This window comes from Psittacula echo (genome assembly GCF_963264785.1).
Source record: "Psittacula echo genome assembly, chromosome: 19".
Classification (NCBI taxonomy): domain Eukaryota; kingdom Metazoa; phylum Chordata; class Aves; order Psittaciformes; family Psittacidae; genus Psittacula; species Psittacula echo.
The window spans coordinates 5,062,456-5,083,337 of NC_137755.1; the positions used below are offsets into that span (position 1 = coordinate 5,062,456).

At 53.2% G+C, this 20,882-nt stretch overlaps 1 protein-coding gene across 1 annotated transcript; it reads left to right on the forward strand.

Moving 5' to 3' along the window:
* Positions 1-14,848: 14,848 nt before the first annotated feature.
* On the forward strand, positions 14,849-15,826 carry LOC308228575 (olfactory receptor 14J1-like; the record flags this gene model as incomplete). Its single annotated transcript, XM_080631951.1, has 1 exon — positions 14,849-15,826. One exon carries the CDS (start codon positions 14,849-14,851, stop codon positions 15,824-15,826), a length of 978 nt encoding a protein of 325 aa, XP_080488077.1.
* Between the last annotated feature and the right edge of the window lie 5,056 nt (positions 15,827-20,882).

A 20,882-nucleotide genomic window follows, 5' to 3' on the forward strand; every position in this document is an offset into this window, starting at 1 on the left:
GAGTTAGGCCATTTAACAAAAAGTCAATTCACGGAAGACATAAGGAAAAAGGTACAAAAGCTTCAGGGGGAGGACCAATGTGATTTGGTAAAAACAATGGATGTGGCCTTGGAGACCTATCACAATCGGACCACTATTGCTCTGGTGCAAGTTCTCTGAAATGGTTCAAGTGGTTCAATAGTACTGGGGAGGGCTTTCAATCCCTGATTATCAATATAGGTATTATTAACAGAATTCATATAATTATTAATATAATACAACATTGTGTTTTGCTGGTTAGAGTGTGTCAGGTATCAACGAGGAATTTGTTAACGTATATGTGGAGCCATAAGATAAGCTCCAGAGTGAAACTGGAATCTTTAGGAGAAAAAAAAAAGAGAGAAAAATTGCTGCCTGTAGCGATCCCACAAGAAACCAGGAAAGGGGGGAGTGGCCCAGGAGGAGAGGAAACAAGGATTGCATGGAAAGGGTTGTGAACAGACTCCACAGGTTGCACTCGAAGGGAAAACGCCCTCAGAATCAAAAGAAACACTGGAGATATAGTGGACCGTCAGGACAGGCAGAGAGAATGATTCCTTTAGATGAAGATTGAGGAGGAGCAGGGGAAGATTCGAATCCCTCCCCAGCACAGCCCCTGGCTACAGTTAGGTTGGGGAATGAGAAGGTAAAATTCCTTGTAGAAACAGAAGCTACTTATTCTGTTATAGATACTTGTAAAGGGCAATTAAGCAAACAAACAGCTTCAGGCATTGGTGCCACAGGTGGACAGGAACCCGGCCTTCCTTTATGTTTGAGAAACTGGCAAACAGATGTTGAGCCATCAAGTTCTTTGCATGCCTGAGTGGCCCATGATGGTATTGGATAGGGATTTACTGAGTAAATTACATGCATCCATTAGGGTTAAAGAAAGAAAATTCAGGTCCATGTTCGTAATGAAAAAAAAAAGCTGCGGAGGTAAGAGTTTTTTTTACAGAAACCAGGCACAGAGCCCGATATCCCAGAGGAAGTGGGTATATCCTCAAGTATTATTTAATATATTCATCAACGATTTAGATGAGGGAATTGAGTGTACTGTCAGCAAGTTTGCTGATGACACTAAGCTGGGAGGAGTGGCTGACACGCCAGAAGGTTGTGCTGCCATCCAGCAGGACCTGGACAGGCTGGAGAGTTGGGCAGGGAGAAACTTGATGAAATATAACAAGGGAAAGTGTAGAGTCCTGCATCTGGGCAGGAACAACCCCAGGTTCCAATATAGGTTGGGGAACGACCTGTTAGAGAGTAGTGTAGGGGAGAGGGACCTGGGGGTCCTAGTGGATGGCAGGATGACCATGAGCCAACACTGTGCCCTTGTGGCCAAGAAGGCCAATGGCATCCTGGGGTGTATTAGAAGAGGGGTGGTCAGTAGGTCGAGAGAGGTCCTCCTTCCCCTCTACTCTGCCCTGGTGAGACCGCATCTGGAATATTGTGTCCAGTTCTGGGCCCCTCAGTTCAAGGACAGGGACCTGCTGGAGAGAGTCCAGCGCAGGGCAATTAAGATGGTGAAGGGAGTGGAGCATCTCCCTTATGAGGAAAGGCTGAGGGAGCTGGGTCTCTATAGTTTGGAGAAGAGGAGACTGCGGGGGGACCTTATTAGTGTATATAAATATATAAAGGGGGAGTGTCATGAGGATGGAGCCAGGCTCTTCTCAATGGCAAACAATGATAGGACAAGGGGTAATGGGTATAAACTGGAACACAAGAGGTTCCACTTAAACTTGAGAAGAAACTTCTTCTCAGTGAGGGTGACAGAACACTGGAACAGGCTGCCCAGAGAGGTTGTGGAGTCTCCTTCTCTGGAGACATTCAAAACCCGCCTGGACACATTCCTAGTTAACCTTATCTAGGTGTTCCTGCTCTGGCAGGGGGATTGGACTAGATGATCTTTTGAGGTCCCTTCCAATCTCTAACCTACTGTGATACTGTGATACTGTGAAGTATGGGCTGCCAAAGCACGAGGACCATCACGAGATGCAGAAGCAGTAACTATTCCTCTATGACAAGAGGACGTAGACTTGAAAGTATCAAACATTTTGAAGCAGCAGTGGTTTTGACAACAGATCCAGAAGCAGGAGAGCTGACTCACAACTGTTTACAGACCCTAACATAATAGAGCTAAACCAAACATAATAGAGGCTAAAGCCCTGCATTCCTCCTCCCCCAACACATCAGCACAGAAAGCTGAGCTGATGGTGCTACTGAGACTTCTGAAATCGTCACAAAGTCAAAATTTGCTTTTGAGGCACATCAGTTTGATAACACTCCAGAAAATATTGGTAATCACGTTGCTGACAAAGCAGCCGAAGAAGCTGTGGGTGGAGACCTTTCATTACTATTGCCTCATAAGTATCAGAGCTTGGATAATGAAGTTCCAGGTTATCAAACAGAGGATGGGAAATTACCTAGTCTTAGGAGCCAAGAAGCACAATGAAGGATGGTGGGTTACACACATGCCTCCTGCACACAGGAGGCTCCTGCTTTGCACCCACCATGTGTTTCAAGGCAGCACTAAAACAGGATTGCAAAGTCAAAGAACCCGTACCTGGATGCGCAGGGCAGGCACGGGAGATGCAGCCTCCCGAGGGAGGGCTCTCCTCTGCACTGGTTACTGCAGGGCTCTGGCTCCTTCAATAGCCCACGCTCAGCGTGGGGGCCCCATCACAATGGGCGTCTCCACAGCGACCACCACGGCTTTGTGATGGCGGCAGCATCGTGCCCATGGCACTGGGCACCCAGGGGTGCTGCGGGAGTCGCTGCGGGGGGACCAGCCTCTGCCCAGCCGGCTCGGGGAGGACCGAGCACAGCATGTAGCATATAGCAAGGCACAGCATGTCATAGAAGAGCAGAGCATAGCATAGCTATGGAGAACCCACTGCCCTGACACCTCAGGATCTGGAAGTGAACTCACCCCCAGCCAGCAGTGCGAATCATCGGGGCCCAGGTTCTGGGGAGACGTTGGCTCAGGCAGTTGGCTGTGTCCCATCTGCCTTGACAAACTGCCACCACAATCTGCAAGTGCCCCGTGCCCACTGTGACCAGAGGCTGGGATGCAAAGCAGAGAATTACAAGGGTGTCCCAGTCTCATGGGGAACCCCAAATGTGGTTTTACACAGGACTCTCACACTCTTCAAACGGACACATTCCACACACTTGGACCGAGCACTAGCACCCTCACTACCAATTACTAGTCCTAGTCAAACTGTGCCACGTGCTCATGCTACTTCTGCTGCAGTCCTGCTCTTGTCTATTGAGGCAGATGCCCCTGGAGCCAGTCCTGCAAGAGATACTGATTAATGGTGTGCGGGACAGTGGGAGGGTTTCAAAGACATGCTGGAGGGGCTGGGATTCTGCCATTATTTCTGCTGGGCTGCAATACCCCTTCTCCTTCACAGACAGCTCTAAGATACCCTGAAGAAAAGTCCTAGTTCCAGGGCTGGGCTGAAGCTTCCAGGAAAATTCCACTACCTCATCACATTACAGTGTACATATAAATATATAGAGACACACGTATAAATAAAAGACCTATTAATACTTGAAAGACTGGTTGATCTAGTAGTTAGGTGGAAGAGAATTTTCATCACATGCCTTGTGGGTCCCACCAACCAGGGTCCCAAACGCCAGTGACAGGGTGACGAGAGGCAGCCAAGATGCCATCCCAGGGGGATCAGTCTCCTGAGAGGGGGGAGAATAAAACAACCCAAAAGTGAAACAGCCTGAAGCAAGCACTGCTGTTCCCTCCCTCAGCTGGCAGACACACTGCCTTCCTGCAGTGTCATTGCTCTGCTGAGAGACAGAGTTAAGGCTGAAAATCAACTTTTCTTCGAATCACAGAATCCTTGCATTTGAAAAGACCCTTGAGAACATCGAGTCCAACCATTAACCTGTCCCGAACAAGCCCACACGCTGACCATGACAACATCCCTGTGGGATACCCTGTTTGGATGGTCACCAACAGCAACTGGAACCCAGTCAAATTTTACAACCTACTCTAATTTCACTCATTTCTAATCCATAGTGTTTGTTGTTAAACATTCTGCTCTACATTAGAGCATGGAAATCAGCTGGACAAGTTAAGTTACTGCAGAAACCCCCTCGCATAGATCGTGGGACTTAAACACATTTAACAATCTCTTAATAACTGAGTAAACCAACCAAACATTTCCCTCAATTTATAACTGGAATTCAGCACTACTCTGTTTGGAGGCACAGAGACAAGGGGTGACCACACCACTCTGTGAGAAGGATGGATTGAGGGAGACCTTTGTTGCTTTTTCTCCTAGAACACAGGGAGGAGGGAATGAAATATTACCTTTAATAACAAAAACACATTCCAGTTACCACGGAAAATATGGAACAATTCCTTTTGGGGTTAGATCTGTAGGGTAGAATTTATCTCCAAAGCAACTCAACCATATACCAAGGAAAAAGGCAGGTAATTTTCAGCTGTACCTGCAGTGCCCTGCTGGGAACTGCACAGCTGGGGACTCCAGAAATAGCTGGGATTTTTTCTCCCAAGAAATCCACCAGTGACAGGAAGGGAACTCACACTCTTCTCTGTGACACCAGGGGTCACTGCTTCAGCTGAGCTCTAACCCCTTTTCAGAATCACACCAACCCACTGTGCATTCAGCACACCAGTAGCTTTTATCAAAACCTGACCTGCCTGGAACACTTCAGTTGTAGAGGCACTAAATATTTATGTACAAGCTTGGGAGGGACCTTAAAGCTCATCCAGCTCCAACCCCAGCCACGGGCAGGGACCCCTTCCACTGGAGCAGCTTGCTCCAAGCCCCTGTGTCCAACCTGGCCTTGAACACTGCCAGGGATGGGGCAGCCACAGCTCCTCTGGGCACCCTGTGCCAGCGCCTCAGCACCCTCACAGGGAAGAGCTTCTGCCTAAGAGCTCATCTCAGTCTCCCCTCTGTCAGGTTAAAGCCATTCCCCTTGGCCTGTCCCTACAGGCGCTTGTAAAAAGCCCCTCTCCAGTTTTCTTGTAGGCTTTTTTAGGTATGGGCTTAGTAAGGTCTGCCTGGAGCCTCCTCTTCTCCAGGCTGGACATCCCCAGCTCAAATACAATGACAGACCCTCACTGACACAAAGTCTGTGAGTCAGACAAGGTGCTTGGATACGTAAGTAGCAGGGGATGAAAACTGACATGTCTTTGAAGATAGCAATGGCACAAGTGGAAAAACAACTGTAAAGTAGCAAGGACAGACAAGGTCTGTCATGACCTACACTTGGAGCCCTTTGCAGAGGACAGCAGGCAGTGTATGGCTGCTGAAACACATCCAGGCACCAGCTAACTCACTGTCTCAACACATTGACCATGTCCCTTAGAACATGTCTTTTATATAACTCCAGGGATGGTGACACAACCACTTCTCCAGGCAGCTTGTTTCTTGTCCCATCATCAGACAGGACAGCCAGGCCAGGGCAGGCTGGGATCTCCTTTACCCCTGCCAAAGGAAGGGATTCAGTCTGCTCAGTTGAGGCATCTCATCCTGGGATTGTAGCCGTGGGGCTGGAAGGGGACTCAGCTCCCTCCCATGAACACCACAAACCCACAGGAGCTCTCACTTCCTCTGAAGGTGAAAATGTACCATTATATAGATGATGTCTTAATCAGAGGAGTTTGCCCCAAAGAACTGCAGCAACAGCAGCGTGGCAAGCACTCTGTGGTGCAGAAGTTGAAGTTCCACCTAAGGAATGTCAGAAACCAAGCAGAAAGCAGTCAAATCAGGGGGTACTTGGTGGATAGCAGCAGTGCAGTGATTGCTGCAGACACCTGCAGAAAAACAGAACAAGGGCAGATGCCCCAGTCTAGGAAACAATTACAACAGCTTATGGGTCCTGCAGAATACTGGAGGAAACATGGACCTGGATTCTCTATCATTGCTCACCCACTGTACTTTCTGTTACAAAAGGGAAAACCATGCATATTGAATCCAGAGCATGAGGAAGCAGGAAATACCTAATACAGGAATTAAAACCATACCAGTCACTGGGGCCTGTACCCCGCCCCTCCCCCCATAGTAGAATGGGGTTTTGCTGAGCATGGCTCTTCCTGTGACCAATTCAGACTGGCCCTGATTGACCAAAAAGGACTTTAATGTTCAAGTCGCCTCTTTCAAAGACACTGAACCGCACGGAGCGACCCCCCTCTGTTCCAGAGCTCCTGCGGGCCCAGCGACACCCAAGGGATGTGGGGACCCAGCAAAGGCCACGGGCTCTGGCTCAGCTGCAGCAGCTGAGGAGGAGGCCAGGAGCCTCGAGACCTGCCCCTGGGTTCCAGCCTTGGGCACAGAGAGTCCGTGGGGAGAAGGGAGAGGGGACAGGAGGGACACAGGGGGCACAGCTCCAAAGGCAGCAGCGGTGCTGTCACAGAACACACCCACACAAACTCTTCTGGACAGTCAATAAAGCAGAGTCAAACACAGAACCCTTCTGGTGTGCCCCGTGGGGACAGGGATGCCCAAGCCCTCACAGGGTGCCCAGAGAAGCTGTGGCTGCCCCATCTCTGGCTTGGAAAGTGGATTTAGGAGAGATGCAGTGACTGTCAGGGCTCAAACCCACAATTCCACAGGTCCCACACCCAAAGCACCTTCAAGCTCTCTGGCTGTGGAGAAAGAAGGTTTCTATCTCATCACTCACCCACAACATGCAGCTGCAACTAGCACGTGGCCTCCAGCTGGGACCTGAAACCCTACAGCCAGTGGTCCCCCTGCTGCAGCCCCATCTGCAGCAAAAAGTTCCTTCTGTTGAACCTCACGTGGTTCTTATGGGGGAGCGGTGGTGCTGGCTCCATTGAAAGCATAACTGAGGATGGCTCCTTCCTGCTGGGCAGTTTTGTATTCCCAGGTGACAGCTCTGCCACCCTGCAGCAGTGGAACCGTCAGACACACGGTGCAGCCCATGGCCAGGACGAGTCTCTCCGATGTCAGCCTGAGGTCAGCGGAGCAGCAGGGAGCGAGTGTGCAGCCTGCAGGAGAAAGGAGACGTCAGTGCAGAGCTCCTGAGGGGCAGCTCCTGCCACTCAGCAGCACTGGGGACTTGAGGATGCCACAGAAGCACGCAATGGTTTGGGTTGGGAAGAAGCTTAAAGCTCATCCAGCTCCAATCCCTGCCATAGGCACGGACACCTTCCACTAGAGGAGCTTGCTCCAAGCCACATCCAATCTGGCCTTGAACACGGCAAGCCATGGGGCAGCCACAGCTTCTCTGGGCACCCTGTGCCACTGTCCCACCACCCTCACAGGGAACAACTTCTAAGATCTCACCTCAATCTCCTCTCTGTCAGGTTAAAGCCGTTCCCCCTTGTCCCATCCCCACAGGCCCTTTTTCTCCCCACAAAAAATGAGGCCAGGTCCCAAGATTTAAGTCAGCCGGAGCTCTCGGCTGCCGGCTCAGCCAGCACAACTCACACACTGAGTCCAAAGCAGCCACTCTGGGGAAGTCACTTGAGGTGTTCTTGGCGACTCCTAAAGCACCCCAAGATCGCCATCGCCACCCACCTCATTCCATGCTCCTGTGTCCACATGTGTCACCAGCTCCGAGACACCAAGACTGGAACCACCAGAGGAGCTGCTCTTGCCTCCTCCACCCGTAACTTGTGTTCCATGAGCCAGCTGTGGTCTCCCGGTGCCTCCACTGAAGGGTTCCGTGGGGTTCCCTGGCATCGCACACCTGAACACGGGGTGTTCCAGAATCAGCCACACCTCTGGTCCCCATGTCCCCAAGGTCATTGTGATGCATGAGCTCATTTTGGGCCCATGGGGTGCTCTGGAGGTTCTGCAGGCATTCTCTGGGATTCAGCAGGGTTATCCCTGGATGCTCAGTGAGTGCACAAAGACACAGGGCCTTGGAGCAAACTGCTCTAGGGGAAGCTGTCCCTGCCCGTGGCAAGGGCTGGAGCTGGATGAGCTTTAAGGGCCCATCCAGCCCAACCCTGTCTGGGATTCCATGATTCCCTGCTGTGCCAAGGTCGGCCACTCTGCACTTGTCATAGGTGGCCGTGATGCCCTGTTCCTTTGCCCAGGTTGAGCTGTGACCCCTCGCAGGCTCCACCTCCACACCAGAGGCACTGAGGAGAAGCAGCCCATGAGGGACCTCCCCGAGCTGACTGGGCAGAGGCTGGTCCCCTCGCAGCGACTCCCGGAGCACCCCTGGGTGCCCAGTGCCATGGGCACGATGCTGCCGCCATCACAAAGCCGTGGGGGTCGCTGTGGAGACGCCCATTGTGATGGGGCCCCCACGCTGAGCGTGGGCTATTGAAGGAGCCAGAGCCCTGCAGGAACCAGTGCAGAGCAGAGCCCTCCCTCGGGAGGCTGCATCTCCCGTGCCTGCCCTGCGCATCCAGGTACGGGTTCTTTGACTTTGCAATCCTGTTGTAGTGTTGGCTTGAAACACATTGTGGGTGCGTGCTCTAAAGGGAGGAGAAGCTGTCAGGAGATGAGCTGGTGCCATCCCAGCTGTAGGAGCAGGGGCTGGGTGAGGAGGAGGCGCTGGGCTCGTTCATGTGCTTGGAGCTGAGCTCTGCCTGCAGAGGTGCTGGGGGCGAAGCAGGAGCCTTCTGTGTGCAGGAGCTGCTGGTGTCAGAGGTGCTGAGAAGGTGTCAGGGCAGAAGAGCTTCTAGGTCCCTGTCAGAGCCTGGGGGAGTGCAAGGGTCACCCCAGCTCCCAGGAACCCCTCTTAGTTTCATTCCCCCCCAGGCAGAGGCATGAGCTCGTCGCCAGCATCCTCACAGGAAAGATTAAGGGGTAATCCCCCAGCTGCACCCCAAAACCTGGCAGGGTCCCCCCATATCTCCAGTTCCCCCCTCCCCGATGATCTGTGGGGTGGTCTCTGGTGGCTGTAGCCCCTCTTTGAGGGCTCCATTGGTCTCCAAAACTACTCTGCCCCCTACAGAGCTTGGGCACATTCCCATGAACCTTCAAATCCCCCAAAACTTCCAGTTCCCTTCTGAACCCCAAATCCCTCCCATTCACTGCCATGGGCCAACAGGGGCACTGAAGAGTCAGGGTACCCTGGGACAAATGTAACCCCGAGTTTTGGGACACTGGCTGTTCCCCAAATCCCTGCACCACCATGGGAACCTTTGGGGATCCCCCCAATGCCCAAATCCCCTCTGAAACCCCAAACTCTTCCCCTCAACACGTCACCACTCTGAGGGAACATTGTTCACCCAATGTGCCCTGGGACCCAGGTAGCCCCTGTTTTCAGCATATGGGAGATCTTCCAATATAATGTGCTTCCTACAGCGAGTTTTGGGGACCCCTGTTGAACCTCGAAATGTTCCTTGAACCCCCAATCCCTCCAAGCACGCAAATTCCTCCCATTTATGGCTACGGGTCTCCCTAGAGCATCCAAGGAGATTTGGCTGCCCTGGGATAGATGGACCCCCTATTTTTGGGAGAGGGGGTGTCCCCCAAATAACTGAGCCACCTCGAGGCATTTTTGGGACCAGCCTGAATCCCCCAAATCCTCCCAGGACCTCTCCAAATCTCCCCAGATTCAATGCCCACAGCTTCAAAGCTGCCCCGGCTCAGCTCAGTGGCAGAAACCTGCTAAAAAAGGGGTGTCCTGAAAAGAGGGGTTCCCCCAGCACCTGCCCTGGGGGTCCCCTAAGGTGCTCTGGGACTTCAAATCCACTGGGGGGACCCCAACATTGCTTTGGGTTCAGCAGTGAATTCAGGGGGCCGGAGGGGGTTGATCCACCAAAAGGGGCACCCCAATTAAGGGGCACTCCAAAACCACGCTGCCCCCCCAAAGGGCCCTGGAGGCACCCAAACCAGTTGCGGTGCCACCCAAAATCCGGGGTACCCCAAATCTTCCTGAAGCATCACAAGAGCAGACAGGACCCGCAAATGGGGATCCTGGGGCAGCCCAAAAGTGACCTGCACCCCACCATCACCAAAGGGCCCTCCCAAATGAACCCAGGGACCCAAATCCTGGAAGTGCCCCTCCAAGCACCCCCACCCCAAATGGGGATGCCCCCAGAAAGCTGCTCCCCCCAAAGCCACCAGTACCAAAACGCTCCTTGTTGTCCCCACCCCCCAACACACCCCCCGTACCAGGGATTGGGGGGGCAGACCCAGAGTGGGAGGGTGCCTGATTTGGGGTGTGCCCCCAAAAAAGACCAAGGAGGTCTGGTGGGGGAGGAGCAGGAGCACCGGTGGCAGGGACTGGGAGCACTGGGAGGGACTGGGGAGGACTGAGAGGGACTGGGAGCACCTGCAGCAGGTAGTGGGAGCACTGGGAGGGATTGGGAGTTGAGCACGGCTGCAAGAGGGAAGACCTGCAGCAGAGACTGGGAGCACCAGGATATTGAAACCCCAGCAGTATCTGGGGCCGTAGTGGCCTAAATTGGATTGTACTGTTACAAACTGGTCTGTACTGCTTCATACTGGGATGTGTAAACTTGCAGATGACACCGAGGGATCTACAGAGGGATCTGGGCAGGCTGGATCCATGGGCTGTGGCCAATGGGATGAGGTTCCAGAAGGCAAAGTGCTGGGTCCTGCACTTGGGCCACAACAACCCCCTGCAACGCTCCAGGCTTGGGGAAGAGCGCCTGGAAACTGCTCATGGGAAAGGAGCTGGGGCTGCTGATTGATGGAGCTGAACAGGAGCAGCTTGTGCCCAGGCAGCCAGGAAGCCACCAGCATCCTGGCCTGGATCAGCACCAGTGTGGCAGCAGGGCCAGGGCAGTGGTTGTGCCCAGCACTGGGCGCTGGTGAGGCTGCACCTCAAATCAGCTCTGGGCCCTTCACTAACAAGAGAGACATTGAGGTACTGGAGCGGGGCCAGAGAAGGGCACTGGAGCTGGTGCAGGGCCTGCAGCACAAGTGTGATGGGGAAGGGCTGAGGGACCTGGGGCGTTCAGTCTGGAGAAGAGAAGGCTCAGGGGGGACCTGATGGCTCCCTACAACTGCCTGAGAGGAGGATGGAGCCAGGAGGGGCTGGGCTCTGCTCCCAAGGAACAAGGGATGGGACAAGAGGAACCGGCCTCAAGCTGCACCAGGGCAGGTTTAGATGGAGCTGAGGAACAATTCCTGCCCCAGAGGGTGCTCAGGCATTGGAACAGGCTGCCCAGGGCAGGGCTGGAGTCACCGTCCCTGTGAGTATTCACACACCGTGTAGATGAGGCCCTCAGTGCCATGGGTTAGTGGTGGCCTCGGCAGTGCTGGGGTGTCCTGCGTTTAGCAGTAGCAGTCATTTTTTCTCCTTCTTAGTACCTGGTGCAGCGCTGTGTTTTTGACTTTCAGCCTGGGAACAGAGCTGATAACACTGACGTTTACCCTGACCAAGGACTTTGTGAGTCTCATGCTCTGCCAGGGAGGAGGGGAAGCCGGGAGGAAGAGGGAACAGGACACCCGACCCAAACTAGCCAGAGGTATTCCATACCACAGCACGTCGTGCCCAGGATGTAACTGAGAGCTCCCCGGAAGGGCGAGTTCCCTGCTGGGTGGATGCGAGGTATCGGTCGACGGGTGGTGAGGTGTTCTATTCTCTTCCCTTGTTATTTCCTTTATCATTATTATTATTGGTGGTACCAGTAGTGATTTGTGTTATACCTTAGGTACTAAACTGTTCTTATCTCAACCCGTGGGAGTTACATTCTTTCGATTCTCCTCCCCATCCCTCCAGGACAGGGGGGGAGTAGAAGCTGTGTGGCTGACTTGCCAACAGGGCTTAAACTACGACATGGGTTAAGGATAGGACTGGAAGAGCTTAAAGGTCTTTTCCAACCTGGTTGATTCTATGACTCTAGAATCCTTTTTGCTGAGCGATTGGTGAACCAGGTATTTTCTGTCAGTGAAGGGAGATGCTCCTAAACCTGGTGAGGATTTGAAAGTTTGTTGTAACACTGATGCCTCTGTATTTGCAAGCATCTGGAGTAGTCTGGAAACTTCATTCTGTCCTTCAGGCAATTTCACTTCCTCTGCAACCCCCGATGGGTAGGCATGCCATTTTCTGCCAGTGGGTTTGTGCAACTCCATCCTGAGGAGCAGTTCCCTTTGGGATACTGTCAAGTCAACTGAATGAATTGAATGGATGGTTTGTACTGCTTGTTCTTGATCCATGTTCTCACTTTGTTTTACTGCCAAAATTAAAGTCAAGAATCTCTTTTCCCACCAGAATATGTCGGTTTAGTGTCTTATAAAGAGGCGACTTGGACGTTAAAGTTCTTTCTGCTTCATCAGGGCCAGTTTGAATAGGTCACAGGAAGAGCCATGCTCAGCAAAACCCCATTCTACTATGAGAGGGTGGAGGGGCGGGGTACAGGCCCCAGTGACCGGTATGGTTTTAATTCCTGCATTAGGTATTTCCTGCTTCCTCATGCTCTGGATTCAATATGCATGGTTTTCCCTTTTATAACAGAAAGTACAGTGGGTGAGCAATGATAGAGAATCCAGGTCCATGTTTACTCCAGTATCCTGCAGGACCCATAAGCTGTTGCAATTCCTTCCCAGAGTGGGGCATCTGCCCTTGTTCTGTTTTTCTGCAGGTGTCTGCAGCAATCACTGCACTGCTGCTATCCACCAAGTACCCCCTGGTTTGACTGCTTTCTGCTTGGTTTCTGACATTCCTTGGTGGAACTTCAACTTCTGCACCATGGAGTGCTTACACACTGCTGTTGCTGCAGCTATTTGGGGCAACCTCCTCTGATTAAGACATCATCTATAGAATGGTACATTTTCACCTTCTGAGGAAGTGAGACCTCCCGCGGGTTTGTTGTGTTCATGGGAGGGAGCTGAGTCCCCTTCCAGCCCCCCGGCTACAATCCTAGGATGAGATGCCCCAACTGAGCAGGCTGAATCCCTTCCTTCAGCAGGGGTAAAGGAAATCCCAGCCTGACCTGGTCTGGCTGTCCTGTCCGATGATGGGACAAGAAACAGGCTGCCTGCTGGAGTGGTTATGTCACCATCCGTGGAGATATAAAAAAGACATTCCAAGGGACAAGGTTCATATGTTGACTTGCCAGTGTTTGGTTAATGGTGGACTCGATGTTCTTAAGGGTCTTTTCCAAACTAAATGGTTCCATGATTCTACAAAATCTCATTGTTCAGACCAAGCTCTGTCTCTCATCAGAGAAATGACACTGCAGGCAGGCAGTGTGTCTGCCAGCTGATGGAGGGAACAGCAGTGCTTGCTTCAGGCTGTTTCCCATTGTGTTCCCCTGGAGCCCCAGGGAGCCCTGGAGGGAGCCCAGCGGGACAGAGGCAGAGCCACCTTGGGCTGGGCCTCTGCTGCTGAGCTGGGCCTGGCTCCTGGGATGCAGAGAGATGCTGGCAAGCGGGCAGTGCTGCAGAGAGACAGCTCTGGCCAGGAGCAGGGCTGGAGAAGTGCCTGCAGGCACCCAGGGGAGACCTGCGAGCCTCAGAGAGCTTAAAGGCACTTGGCAGTGGAGGATGCTGAGAGCTCCCTGCAGGAGAAACCTTCCCAGCCCTGTGCATGGTAAGGCTCTGGGTGCAGGGCAATGCAGCTGCAGTTCCTGGAGGGATCTGCTCAAGCTGCTGCCTCGGACAGTCCATGGGATCTGTCAGGAGGACTCTCTTGGTTTCTCTGTGTAGATAAGGAGCAGGATGTGCTGCAGAGCAGGGCTTCTCTCTGCACCATGCGAGGGACAGGACAAGGCAGGTCCCTTGTCCCGGGGCTGGCTGCAGGCTGTGAATGTGGGTGTGCAGCCAGGGGTGCCCAGCGCTGTCCTTGCCAGCAGGGTCCCTGCAGCCCAGGGGCTGTGTGCAGGGGCAGGGACTCTGCTGCCTGCCAGGGTCAGCACTCAGCCTGCCCGGGAGCTCCCCACGGTGCTGGGGGAGAGAAGCTGGGAGGGAAGGAACAACCCCTGGCAGGGAAGGAAAAGTGTTCTTGTGCACTGGAGAGGGTGCTGTGTGGGTCAGGGCTGCTCAGAGCTCCACATCACTCTGAGCACGTTTGCAGAGGGTCCTGCTGAAAGACACTGAGGCAGCATTTACCTTCCTGAGCTCTGATGTTTTCCACTCTTGGTGGGCAGGTTGGGCAGTGGGAGCTGGGAATTTCCTTCTCTGCTTTGGAGAAGGCACCGAGAGTCTTGTCAGGACTTGTGTGAGCTGCTCCTGAGCCCCTGCAGAGGCAGAGCTGCCCCTGGGCAGAGCCCTGCTGCCGGCAGGGGTGTGCAGGGCAGAGCTGAGCACACAGCCCATGGGATGGGCTCTGGGAGCACTGAGAGGGAGCAGAGCTGGGCCCAGAGCAGCAGCTCCTGGCAGGGACAGCTCCAGGCAGCAGAGACATGGGCAGGGAGTGGGGGGAAAGTGCAGCCCAGGCCTGGGGAGGGTGCGTTCAGGCAGCTCTCTTGGTGCCTGGCACTGGAGGTGGCTGCTGGCCATGCTCTGCTGGGCACAGTCCTTTGCTTCTCCCCATGAGACCTCCGTGATCTGCCCTTTGAAACCGTGCTCCCCTGCTCTCAGCACAGGACAGATGTTTGTGGGGGATTGAAGATCAATTTGTGTGTGAAGGCATCTCACAGGCAGTGCAAGTGTAAGCAGAGGAAAAATGGGAAAGGACTGATGGACACTGCAGCTCTCCTGGCTCTGCACTAAGCTGCAAAGAGCTGAGACTTTTTGCCTGATGCAATGCTCTTCTGATTGTACCTAGGAAGAAGCCTCAGCAGTTACTGACATCACTGGTGATAACGCTGAGCCTCTCCTCTCCTACTAAAATGTGCTCAGAGTCGTGAGTGCGTAAATTGAACTTCTATATCTGACATCCCTCCTGTCCTAACCTGTCACTGCCTTTTTCTCCTCTGACACTGCCCCATGCCCAGAGGCAGCAGATGTCCAACGGCAGCTCCATCACCCACTTCCTCCTCCTGCCATTCGCAGACAGGCGGGAGCTGCAGCTCTGGCACTTCTGGCTCTTCCTGGCCATCTCCCTGGCTGCGCTCCTGGGCAACGGCCTCATCATCACCAGCACAGCCTGCGACCAGCACCTCCACACCCCCATGTACTTCTTCCTCCTCAGCCTCTCCCTGCTGGACCTGGGATGCATCTCCACCACTGTCCCCAAATCCATGGCCAATTCCCTCTGGGACACCAGGGCCATCTCCTACACAGGTTGTGCTGCACAGGTCTTTTTCTTTGCCTTCTTCTTTTCAGCTGAGTTTTCTCTCCTCACTGTCATGTCCTACGACCGCTACGTGGCCATCTGCAAGCCCCTGCACTACGGGAGCCTCCTGGGCAGCAGAGCTTGTGTCCACATGGCAGCAGCTGCCTGGGGCAGTGGCTTTCTCACTGCTCTGCTGCACACAGCCAATACATTTTCACTCCCCCTCTGCCGAGGCAATGCTGTGGAGCAGTTCTTCTGTGAAATCCCCCAGATCCTCAAGCTCTCCTGCTCACATTCCTACCTCAGGGAAGTTGGGCTGCTTGTGATTGGAGCCTGTGTAATATTTGGCTGTTTTGCTTTCATTGTGGGGTCCTATGTGCAGATCTTCAAGGCCGTGCTGAGGATCCCCTCTGAGCAGGGCCGTCACAAAGCCTTTTCCACGTGCCTCCCTCACCTGGCCGTGCTCTCCCTCTTTGTCAGCACTTCAGCATTTGCCTACCTGAAGCCCCCCTCCATCTCCTCCCCATCCCTGGATCTGGTGGTGTCAGTGCTGTACTCGGTGGTGCCTCCAGCAGTGAACCCCCTCATCTACAGCCTGAGGAACCAGGAGCTCAAGGATGCTGTGAGGAAGCTGCTGACTGGATGTGCTTCAGCAGCCATACACTGTCGCCTTGACCCCGGAAAGAGCTCCCAGTGTAGGTCATGACAGGCCAAGTCTGTCTTTCCTGCCTTACACTTAGTTTTTTTTCCACTTACGATGTTGTTGTCTTCAAAGACATGTCAGTTTTTAATGCTTGCTACTTTAGCATGTACTTACCTTGTCTGACTCACAGAATTTTTGTCAATGGGGGTCTCTCATTTTATTTATGTAAAATAAATGATCCTGCAGCAACTTCTTCTCCGTGCTATGTCCCCACATGGCAGGAATGAAGGGGAATGAAATCAGCTTTCTGGCTGCTCCAGCTCTGGGATGGCTGCTCTATGCCTGGAGCAGGAAGAGCTCTTGGGGAGCCAAAGGACCGGGGCTGTTGTGCTGGTGTGGGGAGATGGGATGGCATGGGGGGGCTGCAGAGCTCTCAGGGTGTCCTGGGCAGGAGAGCAGGGGACACAGGTGCCTCCTTTCCCTTTTGTCCTGCACGTTCACCCCTCTGCGGGGCTGGCTCCTCACTGACCCCCAGGAGCTGCTGTGCCCTGCACAGGGGCTGAGGCTGTGTGCGACTGCCCAGAGCACCCTGCAGGGGCTCTGCTGTGGGGCCAGCCCCGACCGCACTGTGCTGGGGAGAGGGCATTGGTGCTGCAGAGAGGCAGGGGAGGTGGGAGAGCTTGGAGGGAGCTGGGCTGGGCTGGGCAGTACCTGGGAGAGGACAACATCAGTGTCTGTGACGTACTGCATGGCCATGGCGGGGGAGGGCTCACACCAGAGTGTTGTGGTGCAGAATGAGGGCTTGTGGAAGGGATCTCAGACCTGCAGGTGCAGGACAGAGGAGGCTGGTCTGCGCCCTTGGTGGCAGGAGCACACCAGGAATCACTCCCAGGTCCATCGCCACCACCCAGCCATTGCCCATCTCTCTCTGGCCATTGACAGTCCTGGCCACTCACCCCAGTTTATGGGTGAGGTTTGCTGTGGGGCCATTTCCATCCTCCTGCTGGGATCAGGGCTTGGGTCAGGGCAATGGCCAGCCCTGCCTGGCCTCTCTCCTGGCCAGAGCATGGCAGACCCTAGAGCAGCGCTGTCTGTGAAGCCCCACAGGGAACATGGGCTCTCCTGGACCTTGGAGAGGCTGCCCAGCAGGGAGGCAATGGGGTGACAACACATCAAGGACTGCTGTGGGCACTGTGTCAGAGGGCTGGAAAAGCAGCTGTCAAGGGGTGACTGCAAGCAGAGGTACAGACAAGGGGTTTCTATGCATTGCCATTGCTGTGCAGGTGGGACTTTGGCAAAGGCAGAGCTCACGTGGAGCTGGTGGCTGCAAGAAAAATCAAGAGAAAGGAGAAGAGCTTCAATTGCTGTGTTAGAGACTGTCATGGTTTAAGCCCACGCCGTAACTGAGAACCACACAGTCTACTTCCCCACCACACACACCTTTCTTCCCCCTGTTCCTGGAGGGACGGGGAGGAGAATCAGAAGAATGCAACTCTCATGGGTTGAGATAAGAACAGTTTAGTAGCTAAGGTATAACACAAACCACTACTGCTACCACCAATAATAATAATGATAAAGGAAATAACAAGGGGAGAGAATACAACACCTCACAACCCATCGACCGATACCTCGCCCCTACCCCGCAGTGCACTCGCCCTTCCGGGTAACTCTCAGTTCTACATCCCGGGCATGACGTGCTGTGGTATGGAATACCTCTTTGGATAATTTGGGTCAGATTTCCTGTCTCCTGGCTTCCCCTCCTCCCTGGCAGAGCATGAGGCTCAGAAAGTCCTTGGTCAAACTAAACATTCTGACAGCAACTAAAAACATTGGTTTTATCAGTGCCGTTCCTAGGCCGAAAGTCAAGAACACAGCGCTGCACCAGCTACTAAGAAGGAGAAAAAACAACTGCTACTGCTGAACCCAGGACAGAGACCAAGGCTGAAGAAGGAAAATGCAAGGTTGCTGCTGAATGGGCAGGGGGTTTTAAAAACAGAAGACACTGATGTTGGTACTGAGGGACTCAGTGCCCTCTTTAGAGGAGCCTTTACTGAAACATTCTCCAAGGCCACTGCTCAATTGAGGGGCTCCAGGAGCAGGAGAGCCAGGAAATCCCAGAAAGACAAATGCCAGTTTCTGCCTCTGCAGGGGACACCCCTGCAATGGCCCAGGTTGGGGCTGCCTGGCTGGGAGCAGCCCATGGGAAAGGTCTGGGTGGGCAGGAGCTGGACAGGAGGCAGCGTGTGCCCTGGCAGCAAGGGAGGACAGCAGCATGGCGGGCTGTATGACCAGGAGCATGGCAGGAGAGCAAGGGAAGGGACGCTCTGGAATATTCCATCCAGGTTTCAGATCCCCAGTTCAGGAATGCTATTGGCAAGCAGGAGTGGGTTTAGCAATGGGCCCTCAGGACAGGCAGGGACTGGAGCACGGTGCCTGTGGGGAGAGTCTGGGGGAGCTGGGCTTGTCCAGCCTGGAGAAGGGAAGGCTGATGGGGACCTGAGATCTTGGGAAGGGAAGGCTGTCAGGGACTGGCTGCCTGTACCGGCAAGGAGGTCATGGAGAATACAGAGCCAGGCTCCTCACCATGGTGCCTGGGGGGAGGACAAAAGGCAATGGGGGATAGTGACAGAGGACAGGTTGAGTCAGGACATAGGGAAACCTTATTCCCACAGGCTCAGGCAAGTGTTGCATCAGGTATCCCAGAGAGGCTGTGCAGTCCTTGGCCTTGGGGTTTTCCAAGTGGGACTGAATCAAGCCTTGAACCACTTGCTCTGACCCTGCTCCTGACGGGTTGGACTTGAGACCTCCTGGGGTCCCTTCCAACCTCTGTTCTCTTATGATCCTGCAATGATGGGCTCATGAAGGGCCACAAAGATGCTCCAAGGGCTAGAGTACATCTACGATGAAGACAGGCTGAGAGAGCTGGGGGTGTTCAAACTGGAGAAGAGAAGACTTCAGGGAGACATCTTAGCAATCTGCCCACACCTAAGCAGGGCCTACAAGAAATCTGGAGAAGGCCTTTTTGCAAGGCTGTGCAGTGGCAGGACAAGGGGCAATGGCTTTAAGCTGAAAAAAGGGAGATTTAGCTTGGACATTCGGAGGAAGTTGTTCCCTTTGAGGCTACTGGGACACTGGCACAGGGTGCCCAGAGAAGCGGTGGTAGCCCCATCCCTGGCAGTGTTCAAGGCCAGGTTGCATGGGACTCATCTCTGAAGCAGTGTTTTGCCAAGCTCTGAAGTTCACAAGGGATGTCAGATTGTTATAAAGGTGAGTCTCAGTAAAGGGCAGAGACTGGCTATTTGAAATGAATCAATTTATTAAGCAAGCAATAGTAAGCAAAACAGCGCTGGGCGGCCGGGGAGTCTCCGCTCCGCCAACGGCGCGCACCCCCTCCCGCAGGTTCTGTCCTTTTATATCTTTTTCCTCCGGTGTACGTGTCCTTCTTGTTCTTATCTTCGCATGTGGGGCTGGTTGCTGGAGGCTGTATTCTATCTCTCGGTGGTGATATTCTATCTCGCTGATGATATTCTATCATCGCGGGGATGAAGCTAAGCTGACTTTCGGCCTAGTTTCACTCGATGGTCGCGGGGATGAAGATAAGCTGTCTTCCTCCTGACTTTTTACCTAGTTTCAACATATCTACTCAACACATCCCGGCTTCAGGGTATCTTGTTTAAACACCAGATGCCTACGGTTACAATTCTGCATAAGCAGATACAGGGCTGTTACAGTGGGTTTTCTTTAAGCAGTATTCTAAAGTTTACAAAAGTGGTCTAAATTTTTACAATATAATTCTCTCAAATTGTAAGACCAGTTTGATTGAACAGACTCCATTTATCACAAGATGAAATCCAACTTTGTTGTAAAGTTCTCTATTTGTACTCATGACTTGGATGAGCCTTGGCTGCCCAAGAGAAGCTCAGTATGGCCTTGGAGTCATTTTCCCTGTGTTATTTATTTACTGGCATAAACCCTGCCGAGGTTTATTTCAGAGGCATAAGATATTCTTTGTATGACTAAAAATCAGAAGTGTATTGAAACAGGCAGAATGTCTCAGCTCTTTGAGGCTTAGTGAAGAGCCAGGAGATCTGCAGTGTCCATCAGTCCTTTTTCATTTGCCCTGTGCTCACACTTGCACTGCCTGCAAGATGCTTTCAGGCTCTACTTCTCCAAGGGCTGTGGTCAGGGCTTGGCCTTTCTGCTACATCAAACAAACCAAGCTTTTCTCACCATCAGACACCTGTATTTTGCCTTTGTCTACCTGTAATCACAGCCTCCACTGACTTGCTTTAATGAGTCCCAGGGGAGGCTTTGTCAGTAACAGCCCTCAGTGGGGCCCATTAATGCTGAAGGGACTTGGGACTTTGTTTCTGTCTTGAACATCTTCGGAGGTTTCTTTGGTCTCCTCTCAGCACCTGAGGTTCATGGAGTCAGCTCAAATACACCATGGGGCTCATTAAACCCTGAGGAGCCATGTCTCACCCTGTGGTTTTCGTCAAGTCTTCCAGATTGTCTTGCAGGGAATTGGGGAGGTTTCTGAGTGCAGGAAGATTACAAAGAGCATCTGATAAAAGTTACTTGAAAGGGTTTGTTTTATCACTTTTCATTTAGAAATTTCTATTTCTATTCACTGCGGGATGGAGGGATGTGGGCAGGGGAGGGAAGGGCAGCGCAAGGGACGTGACCACACCAGGGACTGTCACAGACCGGGTCACAAAGGGCCCCGCTGTGACCCCGCCGCCAAGGGCAGGAGGCGCAGGGCGTCCAGTGCAGGCCGGACCTGGAGCTGGGATAGTCCCTGTGCCAGGAGCTGTCCTGCTCTCGGGAACCTTCTCTGCAGCTCTCTTTGTACCCAGCCAGGATGTGCTGGGCTTCCTCCATCTGACATGGCCCTCAGTGGGGAACGGGGGCACTTGCTGGATCTGCTGCTGCACGCCTGAAGGGAAATGGACTTGGAGCTGTGCCTCATTGTGCTTCACAGGGGAATGGTTCAGAGAAGTCATCCTTGTGGGGATAACTGAAAGGGCCTTATTAATGACCAGTGGTAATTAATCAGGGACTGAATGAAAATCAAATGGGAATCCAGTGCTGATTAAGCAATAAGTGAGTTTTATTTCAA